At 35.0% G+C, this 16323-nt stretch overlaps 2 protein-coding genes across 2 annotated transcripts; one reads left to right on the forward strand and one right to left on the reverse strand.

The window, feature by feature from the left end:
• Nucleotides 1-3839: 3839 nt before the first annotated feature.
• LOC132169850 (CASP-like protein 1C1) lies at nucleotides 3840-5508 on the reverse strand. The gene is made up of 3 exons (XM_059580803.1): nucleotides 5354-5508; nucleotides 5150-5252; nucleotides 3840-4067 (listed from the first exon to the last, which is right to left on the reverse strand). The coding sequence occupies exons 1-3, from the start codon at nucleotides 5506-5508 to the stop codon at nucleotides 3840-3842; spliced, it is 486 nt and encodes a 161-aa protein (XP_059436786.1).
• Nucleotides 5509-7448: 1940 nt separating this feature from the next.
• LOC132172137 (DNA-directed RNA polymerase II subunit RPB2) lies at nucleotides 7449-15707 on the forward strand. The gene is made up of 25 exons (XM_059583587.1): nucleotides 7449-7867; nucleotides 9246-9467; nucleotides 9555-9845; nucleotides 9975-10172; nucleotides 10335-10399; nucleotides 10483-10569; nucleotides 10649-10769; nucleotides 10902-10946; nucleotides 11033-11170; nucleotides 11298-11370; nucleotides 11525-11601; nucleotides 11688-11795; nucleotides 11877-11993; nucleotides 12113-12268; nucleotides 12354-12458; nucleotides 12575-12700; nucleotides 12788-12865; nucleotides 12967-13062; nucleotides 13149-13264; nucleotides 13372-13441; nucleotides 13523-13576; nucleotides 13710-13853; nucleotides 14036-14335; nucleotides 14574-14996; nucleotides 15098-15707. The coding sequence occupies exons 1-25, from the start codon at nucleotides 7619-7621 to the stop codon at nucleotides 15215-15217; spliced, it is 3579 nt and encodes a 1192-aa protein (XP_059439570.1). The 5' UTR covers nucleotides 7449-7618; the 3' UTR covers nucleotides 15218-15707.
• The last annotated feature ends 616 nt before the right edge of the window (nucleotides 15708-16323 follow it).

Here is a 16323-nt window from a genome sequence, read left to right on the forward strand (position 1 = left end):
ACTTTGATTAAATGGAGGTGTTTGTGGACAAAGGAGTGGGAGGCTACTGCTATAGTTCTGTGGCCATAGGCCATGTATGGTGAACGACGGAGGAGGAGTTTGCAGACGGCTTCCAATACTCGGTGGCCATTGTAGGGACAGGAGATAAAAATTAAAGGCACCCAATATTATAGGTGGGAGACAGAAAAGAAAAACGAAAAACACAAAGAAAACTTTCATTCTCGATGATCCCTATAAGTACTCTTAATTACTCGATCTCAAGAGCATGCTTCTCCTGCGTACACTACTCCCTTGAATATATAGATGATCAAAGGCATTAAAGTTGTTTGGTGGAAGTTGGGGAGTTGGTGCCTTGGATTAATTAATGTGATGCTAATAATCCCTGTAGTTGAAGAGAGCACCAATTGCAAGCAATCAACCTTACCTGGGAGAGATCGAACTGGTTTTCAATTAATGATCAGGGAGTGCATGCCAAAAAGGATGTAATGAAGAGAGCGATGGAGACCCAAAACTGTTTTTAATTAAGTGTTAAAAAACTCCAACTAGTCAAAAATAAAATATATTAAACTTGATCACTTATTAGAAACATAAATACATATATAGCATGTTCAATACCTGATTTATATTGAATGGAGGTGCTAGTGGACAAGGGAGTGGAAGGCTACGGCTAAACAGGATGTAATGAAGAGAGCGATGGAGACCCAAAACTGTTTTTAATTAAGTGTTAAAAAACTCCAACTACTCAAAAATAAAATATATTAAACTCGATCAATTAATTTTCAAAATTTATATATTTTGATATAATAAAAAATTAATCATATATATATAAAGATTTTGAAAACATGGTAATAAAAATTTACAACATATATAGATGCTCTAGTTTTCTTTACATGGTACCTTATAAGCCAAATCATTCTACTTAATTATACTATTAGGAAATTTCCCAAAATGACAGAAGTCATCGATTGGTATTTCAAATTTCCCAAAAACTTATTTTTTAAAATATTTAAAATGATGATTTGACAAAGATTTATTTTACATTTTTTCCAAATAAAAATTAGGTGGTTCGGTCACACTTCAATTTTTTATCTCATTTCTTTTTTAATAAAACTTAAAAACAAATCTTTTTTTTTAAAGTGACGTGGCTCCAACATTCATTGCATCTGGGGACCTTAGATTTTTATTTTTATTTTTTAAACAAAAATTTAGTAGTCTTTATTTTACCAATTCATAATTACAAAGGGTAAAATTGGTTTTGAAATGGTCAAATTAAGGGTATTTTAGGAAGATATTTTGGTTAAAATTGGTTTTAAAAAGATAAAAACAAAATAAAAAGGTTGTCTCTAATATTAATTTGACAATTAATGAATCATATATATGTGACTAAATAATGCACACATGAGTAATTAATGCTCCCATCATCCATCTTCATTAACAATGAATTGCATTGGTTAACAACATGAGAAAACTATTTATTTGATTCAATTACCCCTACACGTATCTACCTTCTATATTTGTGCACATAATAATTATTAGTCACCTATACACACTCCTGCATGCATGTGTATAATTCATCAAATCCTTAATTGAATTGATTTGACAGTCTTGGATTAATTAAATCCCTGCTTAATTAATTATCACATATATAGTCGAGACATATATATATATATATATAAATATTGATGTAAAGAAAACTACAGCATCTATGTTGAAGTTTTTTTTGTTGTCTATATTTAATTATATATTTTTTTACGAGAAAGAGAGAAAACTAAAATAAAATTAAATATAGACCCTATATCAATAGGTTGATGGTGGTGTAATGAAAAGTATTACACATTTATCTTTTGGATTTTAGTTACTGGTTTGGAGCTTGAGCTTGGATAGAGGAAGCTCTCCTTTTTCACATGCTATCTTATTTTCGGATCAATTTATGCAAGTCTTTTTGTGCATGTTCTGTATCATAATTGGGTCTACCTAGCTGACGTGCCTCGGTCTCATTGGGTCACTGTCTTTGATGCCTTTCTTCATTTTATTTATTTCTTTTTTTGAAAGTATGTATGTTTGAGACGACAAGAAATAAACCAAACAAAAGGAATTGTCTTTCATTTTCTTCATTCGTTTCACTCAAAGCAAGAACACGAAAACACAAATCCAAGAATAACGATTGTGTCCATGAATGATTGTGCGTGTTCCAAAATCAAAACTCCTAGCCTTTTTGTTTTTCTATTATTATGACAGGGCTCACACACACTCTAGCTGTTTACTACTCAACATTTTCGGTCATAAGCCCATGGGCCTATTGAAGGTAGCGATTTGTATTCTGTCAACTTGAAATTCCCTCTTTAAGCTTTCGTTGCTTTGAAATTTGTGGATGATTTCGGTCCGAAATGTCTGAGCTTAATTCAATAAACCTTGATTGAGCTTGAGTCTTTTTTATTTTTATTTTTTTAACAATTTCGGTGTGGTTTAGTCCTTTTCATTAAAGAAAAAAAAAAAACGTTTATCAGGTTTTTTTGAGAAAAATTAAGTGGTATGGACATATCAATTACGAGGTGGCAGGTGCATGTAATGGTCATAATTATATAAATATTGTAAAAGCAATATTTGCTGATGCATTTGGGCTTAAACTCAGAGCTTATTGCTCAAGCCCAAGCCCAAATTGGAAAAAAGTTTACCTTCAATATCTCTCTTTTACACTGAGCATTACGCTCCCCTCTTTGTTGAAAGGGAAAGGCTTAGGTGCGGTAGTCAAGACTACCGCACCCTGCGGTAGCCCAAAACGTGGTAGTTTTGGGCATTAAACGATTACATTTTAGGTTACCAAAGTAAAATAAAAAGAAAAATAATAAGTGCTTGTTTGATATTGCGTTTGAGGGGCTTAAAATTGCTTTTAACACTTAAAAAGTTTGTTTAAAAAAAAAAAAAATATGCATTTGGTAAAAAAGTAAAAAATGCTTTTAATTGTCTAAAAAGTCTAAAAATAGTCAAAAAACAGTTTTGGCAAAAGCTTAAAAATGAAGCTTTTACCAAAAAGCTTTTCTTGACTTAAAAGCTCTATTTCTCAGACACAATCCCAAACAAGCTCAAACTAAATTATCAAAAACAATTCTAGATTTAGAGCATAATTATGAGATTTGTACTACCCAAAGACCGAATTGGTTGTGATATAAAAAATTAAACATTTTTTATTTTTATTTTTTTTCTTTATTTCTCTTTGTCAAATGGTTAGAGAATTCGTTAAAAAAAAAATTAAAAAAAAAAAAAAATCTAAATATGAAAATATCGATGTACTTCATAAATCCTCAAATTCAAGGATTAGTGGTAGAAAAAATTATTTCAAATAAATTACAATTTAGTATAATGATTATGTGATCATGGCTTTGGGGTGGTTCGACCCGTGCTCCTTGATTTTTTTTTTTTTTTATCGAATTTATAGGTGTTTTTTTGTGTTATTAAAAAAATTATAATTATTTTTGTCTTTTTACTAGGCTTAGGGACTCGACATTTTTTTAATAGTTTAAAAAAACATTTGTTCTATGATTGAAAGTTTAAGATGACATTATTTTAAAAGATAAGTCGACTTTTTCCAAAAACTTTCCTAATATCTCTCTCTAACACGGCCCATAAGTCAATTATCTTTACTCGAATAATAAATTTTCGTTATTTAAATTTAAAAGAAAAGAAGTTTTCGCTATTTATATCAAACTTAATAGAGATTATAAGTATTATAAATCACCATTATACACGGAGGATATGGGGTAAAGAAAAGAAAATGAAAGTTGAAAAAGGTGAAAAGACGTTACAAAATCTCTATACAAGCTGTAGAATTGTCTATGGTTTTATACGGTGAAGAGAGGAGTGAGAACAGTGTGAACGGAGTATATAAAGAGCAGGAAATATATTATTGCAGCAATTAAACCGGCGATCAAAGCTCCGGTGACTTGGTTGCAAAACTTGGGCACTTGTCCGCAAATAGGCAGCCATCCAGCATGACTGTTCCCTTTCTTGCCCACATGAGCTACCGCCAAGGCGGCCGAGACGCTTGATGTCAGTAGCATCGTTATAACCTTAATTGCCAAAAAATAAAAAAGTAAAAAAGTAAAAGGAGGAAGAAGAAAGTGAATTTGTGTTTATCTATAATACAAAAATATTAAAAAGTACAAAATCAGTATAAAAATGTCCTGAGAAAACTCATTGTAGTATGCAAAAATATCAAATAAGTTCTTAATTATTATCAAATCTAAATATATAATGACACGCACATGTTTAAAAAAAAAAAAAAAAAAAAAAAAGTAGGAATATATTGCCACATGTCTTTATATAATTGGACAAGTGGAAATTCCTTCGTGTATTTTTTTTAAGCTAGTAATTAAATTGAAAGAGTGCGGTTATATAATTGGATTTGACGCGGCACACTATCGAAATCCATCAAAATTTTGAACCGAAGCTGATATCTGAACAATTTTATACCACAGTGAGCTTATTGCAAGTTAGTGAAGTCATATGGATTGATTTTGCATTTTTGCCATAAAAATATCAGATGTAATTCCACAGCTAGTTTCTTTTTCTTTTCTTAATGAAAATATATAAAATTTTGTATTATGAGAAAAAAAAAAAAAAAAAAAAAAGGAAAAAATATAATTTAGCTCCTCAAACTACCAGTCATTTTTATTTTAGCACCCTAATGTTCAACAAGTGATAAAGTAGCCCCCAAACTACTAAAAAATTGCAATTTGGCCACTCCGTTAGTCAACACCATCAAATAAGATGAAAAATGCAAAACGACGTCGTTTTTTTATGTTAAGTTACTAAAATGTCATTTTGAAAAAAAAAAAAATCAATTTAAAAATGCCTCCAAAAACGACGTTGCTTTGGGAGGCATTTTTTAAATTGATCATTTTTTTTTTTCAAAAGGGTATTTTAATAACTTAACCTTGTCAAAACGACGTAATATTTAATTTTTCATCCTATTTGACAGTAATGACTAATAGAATGGCTAAATTGCAACTGGTTGGTAGTTTGTGGGCTACTTTATCACTTTTTGAACATTAGGAGGCTAAAATGAAAATGACTGGTAGTTTGGAAGGCTAAATTATATTTTTCTAAAAAAAAAAATTATTTGAAAGAAACCATGAAATAGCTTCATTACCGCATCTAGGATCACAAGCAAGCGCCAAAGCAAAGTCTTTGAAGAAACAAAGAGAGCAATAACGCTGTATCCACTCGCAACAGCTTCTGCTATCACGAAGTACCTACACAACACAAATCATTGAACGGAAATTAACCCAATATTAATAACTAAAGGAATAAGCTCATAATAATAATAATAATAATAATAATAATAAAAACTGACTTAAACGCAGATTCGTTGCTATATTTTGCTTTGAACGTTAAGTTCAAGACTTCAGCTGAGTCATGGCTTGTGACCATGACTATGGTGGCCGATAGGGTTGCACCCAAGGCTAGGAGCCTCAGCAAAAGGGAGAATATCCTCCTGGTCTTCGTCATGGAGATTAGCTAGCTAGCTTTAACGAGTCAAGTGAGGAAGAAGATGGCGGGTCCTCGATCTAGGCTCTAGGGAAGTCTTTATATTTGAAGAAACATCGGACAAATTAATTAATCAGCTGAGAATTAAGGAGGTTTGGTAACCTATAAATGGATGAAGATATGTGGTTGTGGGTAGCTTATAAGAGCAACATGTGTAATCACGATTAGAGAAAGTAAAAACAAATATTTAGGAGTTTAATCAACCAATAATTCCTCCAAACGTGGAAGCTTTTGAAGTCGGTGGTCTGCATGCATGCATGAATACAAATAGGGATATATAATTTTTTGCTATTTCTTTTGGATGAATCCTCACCGGTCAGTGCAACTACCCACCTTAATCTGCACGGGACCTATCAGTTTTGGCACGTATATTAATTTTTTTTTTAAAAAAAAAAAAAACACGGAAATACAATAAAGGAGAAACAACCACTCCACAAAATAACTGTTCCGGCAAAGGGAAAACGTGCAGAGAAAGAGGGGCGGAGCGTGAGATCCAAGTGCCAAGGGCTTGTATATTAATTAAAGTTCCTACTCATAGGCCGGGTTGGGTGTTATCCAGAGAGGGACAAGTATTTGAAATTGGATCAATTTTGATAAAGAGATACTACCCAGGCAAAACCCCTTTATATTGCAGAGAAAATGCATGTAATTGTGATAATGTTTCCTCAAACTATTAAAATATTGTCAATGTCTCTTCTAAGGCTAGCGAAAAGATAAAAATGCTTCAATGTATTTCTCAATAAGACAAAATTACCCCTATAAATTCAACAAATAAATAAATAAATAATTTTTTATTTAAAAAAATATATATTTTTTTAAAAAAAAAATATTTTTTAAACGAAAATTTTTAATTTTTTTTAAACGAATTTTTCTTTAAACATAAATTTTTATTTAAAAGAAACATTTTTTAAAGAAAAAAATTGTTTTAGAAAAGAAAATTTTTAATTTTTTCCTTATACAATGGATTTTTTATTTTATTTTAAATTTGCTTTTTTATTTATTTTTTATTTTTTTAGGTTTAGGCTTTTTCTATTAGTTTTAGTATTTTTTGTTTTTATTTTACTAAGGGTAGTTTCATCATGGGAGAACATTGATAATTTTTGGTAGTTTAGAGGAAACTTGTCACAATTAAAAGTTTAGAGGGGACATTATCAATTAGGTGGTAGTTTGAGGGGGTATGTGGAATTTTTCCAAACATTTTTCTTTCAAATATTTATATATAATTAAATATAAATTAATTATCTTTTTTTTTTGCCTAAATTACTATTTTTCTTTAAAATTGCCTTAGGTGACCACCCTTGCATTTTTATTTTATTTTTTAATTTTAAGTTTAAAAAATAAAAAGCAACAGAAAAAATTTTTTTTTTGAGAAATTGAAACCACCTTCATATCAAAAAAAAAAAAAAAAATCACCTTCATTAGGCCGGAATGGGTACCGGTCCCCCAAAGGAGCCACCCTCTTTTGTCTATTGGGTTGATTTCATGATTTGGTTAATGGGGATTAGCCCAAGGGGCAGCCCAATTCCTAAGGGGGCTGGGCTTAATGGATTTAGAAATTTAGGAAGCTAAATTTGGATAAAAGTAAAACAATTCTTAACTTCTCTATTTTGGAATGTATTTACCAAAAAAAAAAAAACAATCTCTTTTCCACACTAGTCCCAAGTCCAGACAGCTTTTCACGATTAATTTTAGATGGTTTATTCGTGTTTTATTAAAAATAAAATAATTATTAAAGTTATTTTTAATTAAAATTTAATAATAATTAATTAAAAACTCAATAATAATTTTAATAATAATGTCATTCTTAATAAAATACAAGTATGCCATTAAAATTACCAGCTCTTCACCGTCCACGCCAGCACGAACTCGTCCAATAACCACCGCCGAAGGCATAGAGGCAAAAGCCGCTGGAATGATATAAAGCAGCACACAACCCGCTGGCCCTCAACTTTCCCTCATCTTGAAACACCAACTGGTCCGTAACTAAGCGTCACCTCCAACGCTCTCCTAGGGTTTTCACTCGCTCTAACGCAACAACACATATAGGTTTTCGAGCTTCAATCGAAGAGCTATGGAGGACGACCAGGAGTATGACCAGCAGGTAAGCTACGACGACGAAGAAGAGGACGAGATCACCCAGGAGGACGCCTGGGCCGTTATCTCCGCCTACTTCGAAGAGAAGGGCCTGGTACGCCAGCAGCTCGACTCTTTCGACGAGTTCATCCAGAACACTATGCAGGAGATCGTCGATGAGTCTGCCGACATCGAGATCCGCCCCGAGTCCCAGCACAACCCGGGCCACCAGTCGGACTTCGCCGAGGTCCGTTTTTCTTGACGAATTTCTGGTTTTCCTATAGGGATTGCCTTGTTTTCTCTGAGAACAAACGGAGTTTTAGGACTTCTAGGGTTTCGTCTGATTAATTTACTTGGAGATGAAGGGGAGTGGTTAGGGTTTCTGTTAAAGTTTCACTTTTGGTGAAAATTCAAGATTAACCTCGTCGGTAGTTTTAACTGATAGGCTACTTTTACACTAGCTTCAAAACCTGGCGTTGCCCGAGTATTGGATAGCTTCAAATCCTGTAGCCGTTCGATTCCGTTGAGCTAGGATTCGTTTCTTCTTTACTGGCTTCCTGGAGAGATTTACTCAACTTTAATAAGAATGGTGGAAGTTGGAAACACAAACTGAGTAGTTTTTTTTATTTATTGAGAAATTATGTTTCCAGGAACATATTTAGGAATGGATACTCAAGAAGTGAGATTAAATTACTTGCAAGAATGAATTTTAGTGAAAGTTACTTTTTTTTTTTAAAAAAAAAAAAAAGTATTTTAATTAGTTTCAGAAACCTGTAACCATTAAGCGAAGGAGGCTTTAGTGCACAAACCTCTGGCTCTGTTTGTTACAATGGAAGATAGTATGCAACTTGAAATATTTTTTGCATTGGTGCTTGGTATAAAATCACCAAGCGGGAGAACACTTATTTCTCTATACTCACTACAACAATTTATCGATTGAATAATCTAATTGAAAGTACTTTTGTGGAAACATATAAATCATCCTTATATATCTGCGGAGGTCAGTCAGTTTATGAACATTTCGGAAGCCTTTTTGTTGGGACTTTTGTGGAAACGGTGTCCTTACGCTAAATTTAATTTTTCCATTGGAGAACCTTTATTGAAGTTTTTGGTTGGAATAAATGGACCTATATGTTTCAAATTATGCAGTATTGTCACTCAGATAGTTTAATCATTTTTGTGGATTCAAGTTATGTTATACTGATAGTTGAGTTGAGGAAGATCTAATTTCATAACATTCAGTTTGACTGATGAGAAAATGTGGGGGAACAAAAAAGGAATTCATATATTTTTTTGATAAGTGATGCAATCTCATTAGAAATGCGCCCCCTCTCTGCAGCCCCCCCTAGTACACACAAACTATTCAAAAAAAAAAAAAAGTAAATAATATTTTAAATCTTATTTTTATGTTGTTTTGGACTCCAAGGAATAGATGAATGTAAAAAATGGTATTAGATTTGGTTGAATGGAGGGTTTTTGTTCTGTTGCGCTTATTTAATGTTTAAGAATCAAATTTTAATTTCTTTTCATCTCCCTCATTTTAAACCAATGAAATCATTTAGAAATCGAATAATTTTATTGGTTTTGTTCTTGGTTCGTGACACCAATTTTCCCCACCCCTGCAGACTATCTATAAGATTAGCTTTGGTCAGATATACTTGAGCAAGCCTATGATGACAGAGTCTGATGGAGAAACTGCGACCTTGTTTCCAAAGGCTGCTAGGTTGAGAAATCTAACATACTCGGCGCCCTTGTATGTGGATGTCTCAAAAAGAGTCATAAAGAAAGGGCATGATGGTGAAGAAGTAACTGAGACTCAGGATTTCACCAAAGTATTTATTGGGAAGGTTTGTAACTTGAACTCTGTATCAATGAATGGTTGAATTCATCTATGTGAATTAACCACTATGTTGTGTACTGTCATGTATTAGTAGGTTCCAATAATGTTGCGGTCAAGTTATTGCACATTGTACGAGAATTCCGAGAAGGATTTAACAGAGCTTGGGGAGTGTCCATATGATCAAGGTGGGTATTTTATTATAAATGGGAGTGAAAAGGTTCTAATTGCTCAGGAAAAGATGAGCACCAATCATGTCTATGTGTTCAAGAAAAGACAGCCTAACAAGTATGCCTATGTGGGGGAAGTTCGGTCTATGGCGGAGTCTCAAAACAGACCCCCCAGTACCATGTTTGTGCGGATGCTCTCTCGGACTAGTGCCAAAGGGGTAATGGGATAATCTATGGCGCTTGGGTTTGCTTTTTCTTGGAATGATTGACTATTCAGTTTTTAGCTATTGTTATAGTTTGCTGTATTAAGTGTCTTCTTCTGCCTGTATCCACTTCTACTACCGCAGGGCTCTTCGGGGCAGTACATTCGTGCCACTCTTCCATACATTCGAACTGAAATTCCAATTATTATTGTATTTCGAGCTTTGGGGTTTGTAGCTGACAAAGACATACTAGAACACATATGTTACGACTTCTCTGATACTCAAATGATGGAGTTGCTCCGCCCCTCCTTGGAAGAAGCATTTGTGATTCAAAATCAACAGGTACTCTGCTGCTATGGGCCCCCCCCCCCCCCGGTCACTGCATCATACTCAGTTTCCTGCAATATTCATTGTGATCAATGGATATGGTGCTCATTTCCATTCTCTCTGGATTCTGCTGTTGGGCTTTAATAAAATGTTCATGTTCTCTATCTGCTGCTGCAGGTTGCACTAGATTACATTGGGAAACGAGGAGCAACTGTTGGTGTAACTAGGGAAAAGAGGATCAAGTAAGTAGTATCTTGGTAAATCTTCGCATCTGGGTGTTTTGCATAAATTTTTAGTGCTTATCTACCGTGCACCCTCCTCACAGGTATGCTAAAGAAATTCTTCAAAAGGAAATGCTTCCTCATGTTGGTGTTGGAGAGTTTTGCGAGACAAAAAAGGCTTACTATTTTGGGTAAAGTTTGGTCTCCATTAGATATGCATTTGTATTGTGGCAGTGATATGTGTGCTAAACTTATTGATGCTTCTACCAGTTATATTATTCACCGGCTTCTGCTGTGTGCACTTGGCCGGAGAGCCGAAGATGATAGGGATCATTATGGCAACAAGAGGCTGGACCTTGCTGGTCCCTTACTTGGAGGCCTGTTTAGAATGGTTAGTTTTGTGTGAAAATTTGGATGTTACTTGAAACTTGGGTGTTCCTTTATTGTTCATAGTTTTTTTTTTTTTGTTCATATTATTGTTTACACATCTGATGATATTTTATTTTTGTTTATATGAATACAGCTATTCAGAAAGTTAACTAGGGATGTGAGAGGTTATGTGCAGAAGGTTCCTTACATAAACCCTGATATTATTTAGTTTAGTTGCTATACTTTTTGTGGGGTGTGTACCTACGTATTTCATGCATGGTACAGTGTGTAGATAATGGAAAGGAAGTTAACCTCCAATTTGCCATCAAAGCAAAAACCATCACCAGTGGTCTCAAATACTCTCTCGCCACTGGAAACTGGGGGCAAGCAAATGCAGCTGGTACAAGAGCTGGAGTTTCACAGGTTTAAGTCATAATTATCTTATTTATGCTTTCCTCTCTCAATTTCTGCTATTTATTTGCATTAAAAAATGCATCTCTTCTATCGTAGATGACTCTATGTTTTCCATTTTTTTTCTTTCTTTCTGCAGGTGTTGAATCGCTTAACATATGCCTCCACGTTGTCACATCTAAGAAGACTGAATTCTCCCATAGGACGTGAAGGTAAAAACTAGTTGTGTTGCATGCATCAGCTAATTCTGTCTTCTGAATTCTTGAGCTTGCAGAGATTTGTGCTATTGGGGCAATATAGGGATATCATCCATGATAATTATTTTTTTTCTTCCTTATCGTCCTTTAACTGAGTTATATTTACCAGGGAAATTGGCCAAACCACGGCAGTTGCACAATTCACAGTGGGGAATGATGTGTCCAGCTGAAACACCTGAAGGACAAGTGAGTATTTTTTTTGTGGACTACTGAAGAAATTTGCCTCACTTGGTTCTTGTGGCACTTATGACTTTATTTTGCTGTAACTTCAGGCATGTGGACTGGTGAAGAATCTTGCATTGATGGTGTACATAACTGTTGGATCTGCAGCATACCCTATTTTGGAATTTTTGGAAGAATGGGGTACAGAGAATTTTGAGGTGTGTACTTTTGGTTCTGTTCAAGCAGGTATCAATTTTCTATTTCCTTATTTCCTAGCTTGACATTTTAGCTAATTGCAGGAAATTTCTCCTGCTGTTATTCCGCAAGCTACAAAAATTTTTGTTAATGGTTGCTGGGTTGGTATTCATCGAGATCCTGATATGTTGGTGAAAACATTAAGAAAGCTGAGGCGAAGGGTCAGTATTTCTGGGTGTCTGTGTTGTATATTGTGCAAAATAACTCCATGCTGAGAAGACTGTTGGGCATATGAATGTTATGACATGGATGGAATGCTGACAAGTATTTACATGTGCAGGTTGATGTTAATACCGAGGTTGGAGTAGTTAGAGATATCCGATTGAAAGAACTGCGGATATATACTGACTATGGCCGTTGCAGTCGTCCACTATTCATTGTAGACAAGCAGAGGCTTCTCATAAAGAAGAAGGATATTCATGCATTGCAGCAGAGGGTGAGCCTACTAAAAAAAAATTGTACCTTTCTTTGAACTAAATGTGTTTTTAGCAACAACATCAATTTAATTACTCTATTTTCAGGAAACCCCTGAGGATGCTGGTTGGCATGATCTTGTTGCAAAGGGATTTATAGAATATATTGACACAGAAGAAGAAGAGACAACAATGATTTCCATGACCATCAATGTGAGCAATACAATTTTAGTTGGGAAAAACACATCTCTATTTAATGTGTCAATTAACCATCTGATTAAGAGGTTTGAAGAACTTATAAACATCTAACTGCAAGAAACTTGAACCAGGATCTTGTACAAGCAAGGCTAAATCCAGAGGAAGCTTATTCTGAAACTTATACCCATTGTGAAATCCACCCATCATTGATTTTGGGTGTTTGTGCTTCAATTATACCATTTCCAGACCATAATCAGGTACTTTTGTTATGCTGGTACGAATTTTTCTGGTCAAGAAATATTTATGTTTTTAATCCATCTAACTGATTCGTTGCTGGTGCATAGTCTCCTCGTAATACATATCAATCAGCTATGGGTAAGCAAGCGATGGGTATTTATGTCACCAACTACCAATTTCGAATGGTATGCTTTGGTTCTCATGTTTATGATTACTACCTTTTCAACATTTTATTGGATATCATACCTAAGATCACTGGGTTCTTATTTCTCTTTACTTCACACAGGATACGTTAGCTTATGTTCTATATTATCCTCAAAAGCCACTTGTTACCACACGAGCAATGGAGCATCTCCACTTTAGGCAGCTTCCTGCTGGCATTGTAAGTATTTTAACTTGGTATAACTTGTGTTGTTTACTCACCTTTCTCGTTTCTTATAATGCTTTCTGCCTATTACTCTGCTTCAGAATGCCATTGTTGCCATTGCCTGCTATTCTGGATATAACCAGGAAGATTCTGTTATAATGAACCAATCGTCTATAGACCGTGGATTCTTTAGGTCACTATTTTTCCGTTCATATCGGTAAGCATATCCCTAACACTTTTTGAATATATTTAGGCCTTTAGCTTCTGTACTTGTTCATTATTTTCCTTGGGGGTGGCACATTATTAATTCTCTTCCTTCCATAGTGATGAGGAGAAGAAGATGGGGACTCTTGTCAAAGAGGATTTTGGACGGCCAGACAGATCCAATACCATGGTGAAAACTGAGTTTTGGATAGTCTATGTTCTATGCTACTTGAGTGAATATTTTTCATTTAAATAAGATCTTGTTTTGCAGGGTATGCGCCATGGCTCTTATGATAAATTGGATGATGATGGCCTTGCACCTCCTGTGAGTATATGTGAATTTGTGTATTGTGTCCCACTTATCAAAAAATTTGTGGATTGTGTCCTAGTCCTCAGAGTTAATGATCTGCTTATATTTTCATTTTGTTCTCTAAAAGTAACTTGTTATTGTATATTAGGGTACGAGAGTTTCAGGCGAGGATGTGATTATTGGAAAGACCACTCCCATTGCTCAGGACGAAGCTCAGGGACTAGCTTCACGTTATTCACGGCGTGATCATAGCATAAGCCTGCGGCATAGTGAAACTGGAATTGTTGACCAAGTAAGCTTTAGTTAAATTCACATCACAGCTTTGTCTTTTGAATTAACTGTTGTCTATGTCAATTGAGTTGATTGATCTGAAGATTTAATTGAATCATCAAATGCCTCTGACAGGTTGTTTGTTATTTAAACATGCGCTTTTAATGCAATCTGACTGTTGTTTATGTATCTATTCCTTGGCAGGTTCTACTGACAACAAATGCGGATGGGCTAAGGTTTGTGAAAGTAAGGGTGAGATCCGTTAGAATTCCTCAGATTGGGGATAAATTTAGCAGTCGGCATGGGCAAAAGGGAACAGTGGGCATGACATATACTCAAGAAGACATGCCGTGGACCATGGAAGGGATCACCCCTGATATCATCGTTAATCCGCATGCTATTCCTTCACGTATGACAATTGGTCAGCTGATTGAGTGTATCATGGGCAAGGTTGCAGCTCACATGGGAAAGGAAGGAGATGCTACTCCTTTCACAGATGTCACTGTAAGTTGATTCTCTCTTTAAAACGGCAGGATCTGAAATATTTGTCATAGGAGATGCTACGCCCTTTATAGACTTCCACAACTGTTATGGAAATTTCGTTATCAATGCTCATCTTCTCTTCAGCTTTTAAAGTGTCATTATTTAGACTTAGGAATTGGGTCATGAAGCACTTTGTTCACTATTAAATTTGTGATGTTTGGAATTTGAAGGTTTTCTCCTGTTCTTATTTTTGTTGTAGGTGGACAATATCAGCAAAGCTCTTCACAAATGTGGTTATCAAATGCGTGGTTTTGAGACCATGTATAATGGTCACACTGGTCGACGTCTCAGTGCTATGATATTCCTTGGCCCCACTTACTACCAAAGACTGAAGCATATGGTTGATGACAAGATCCATTCACGTGGGCGGGGCCCTGTCCAGATCCTGACAAGGCAGCCTGCTGAAGGACGGTCCCGTGATGGAGGTCTTCGATTTGGAGAAATGGAACGAGATTGCATGATTGCCCATGGTGCAGCTCACTTCCTCAAAGAGCGATTGTTTGACCAGAGCGATGCATATCGGGTCCATGTTTGTGAACGTTGTGGGTTGATAGCTGTTGCAAATTTGAAGAAGAACTCTTTCGAGTGCAGGGGTTGCAAAAACAAAACCGACATTGTTCAGGTGAACACCTTCATCTAGGAACGCAAAACATATCATTGGTCTTACTGTTATAATAGATTATTGTTTTTCCTTTTTGGGTGATTTAATGCTTGTGTATGCAGGTTCACATTCCTTATGCCTGTAAGCTGCTCTTCCAAGAGCTTATGGCCATGGCTATAGCACCAAGAATGCTCACAAAGGAACCCAAACCATCCAAAGACCAAAAGAAGAAAGGAGCCTGAGATATCCAATTGAACAGTGTCTTGGACCAATTATTCTTCCAGAGTTCTGCTCTGCCAGCTAATTTGTGAAATATTTCTTGGTATAGAGAAGTCGATGTTTTGGACCAATAGAAGAATCATATTTATGGAAACCCTTGGTGGGTTTGGAAACAAATGACCAAAGGTTGAGCAAATCATTTCTTCTTGTTGATTTTGATCAAGAGCCTCTACCTAGTAGTTGGAGATGCTGCTGCTGCTGCTGCTTTTTCCTTTAATTTCCAGCCATTACAAGACATCTTGGACAAGGAGAGTATCGCTACAACACATATAGGGAAAGACGTCTGGCTTTTCTTGGGATCGGCGGCATTTTTAGTTTTTCTTCCAATGAGAAAGAGGAGAGGAGTTTTATTGTATCAAACCTGTACACTAGAAATAGCTATATTTAGTAACTCTGGTCTGTACATCTACAAAAATAATTTAGTGGTTCAAAGATGTGGCTTTTAATTTATCATTTATTTTTTATTTTTTATTTTTTATTTTTTATTTTGTGTAGGTGGAACTTCATGAACTACCCTCCAACCAAATAACCAATAGAGAGTAATGTTAAATAACTCTTTTAGTCTTTTTATATCTTGCTAATCGAAGTTACATCAGTGATTAAAAATATTTAATAATCAGAAGCTGATATGGCAGCTATAGGTACTTGCTTTTTAACAATAAAAGTAGAGGCCTCAAACTTTTGTCGGCCAAATCTCATTTTATGGAAATGATTCACCCATTTAGAGGTAGCTTGATCTTCTAGCCAAGTGGCTCAGGCCAAGTCTGGGTATATTGCAGAAAAAAAAAAAAAAAAAAAAAAAAAAAAAAGTGTACTGCACAATCCTGGAGTTGCTGCTCAAAGGTGGAAAATGCTTTGGATTCATGAATGCTCCTTTGAGAATGCATTGGCAAGAAACTGAGTCTAAAAGCAAAAACATGCAAATACAACTAAATAGCCAGTTATGAAATAGGACACAATTAGTCTATAGAGAACAGTTCCACAAAAGTTCTTGACCTAGACTCCACAAAATGAAAACACATTTTAAGAATAGAGAGAAAGCTAATAATAACATTCATTATTCAATGTC

Source organism: Corylus avellana, chromosome ca2 (assembly GCF_901000735.1).
Source record: "Corylus avellana chromosome ca2, CavTom2PMs-1.0".
NCBI classification, from domain to species: domain Eukaryota; kingdom Viridiplantae; phylum Streptophyta; class Magnoliopsida; order Fagales; family Betulaceae; genus Corylus; species Corylus avellana.

Bases quoted from the DNA above. Each gene is read 5' to 3' on its own strand.
- LOC132169850 (XM_059580803.1), bottom strand. From the start codon at position 5,508: ATGACGAAGACCAGGAGGATATTCTCCCTTTTGCTGAGGCTCCTAGCC. The intron at 5,253-5,353 runs GTCAGTTTTTAT...TGTGTTGTGTAG, and splicing joins AGCAACGAATCTGCGTTTAA to GTACTTCGTGATAGCAGAAG. The intron at 4,068-5,149 runs GTAATGAAGCTA...TTGGCAATTAAG, and splicing joins TGCTTGTGATCCTAGATGCG to GTTATAACGATGCTACTGAC.
- LOC132172137 (XM_059583587.1), top strand. From the start codon at position 7,619: ATGGAGGACGACCAGGAGTATGACCAGCAGGTAAGCTACGACGACGAA. The intron at 10,400-10,482 runs GTAAGTAGTATC...CCCTCCTCACAG, and splicing joins ACTAGGGAAAAGAGGATCAA to GTATGCTAAAGAAATTCTTC. The intron at 10,570-10,648 runs GTAAAGTTTGGT...TGCTTCTACCAG, and splicing joins AAAAAGGCTTACTATTTTGG to TTATATTATTCACCGGCTTC.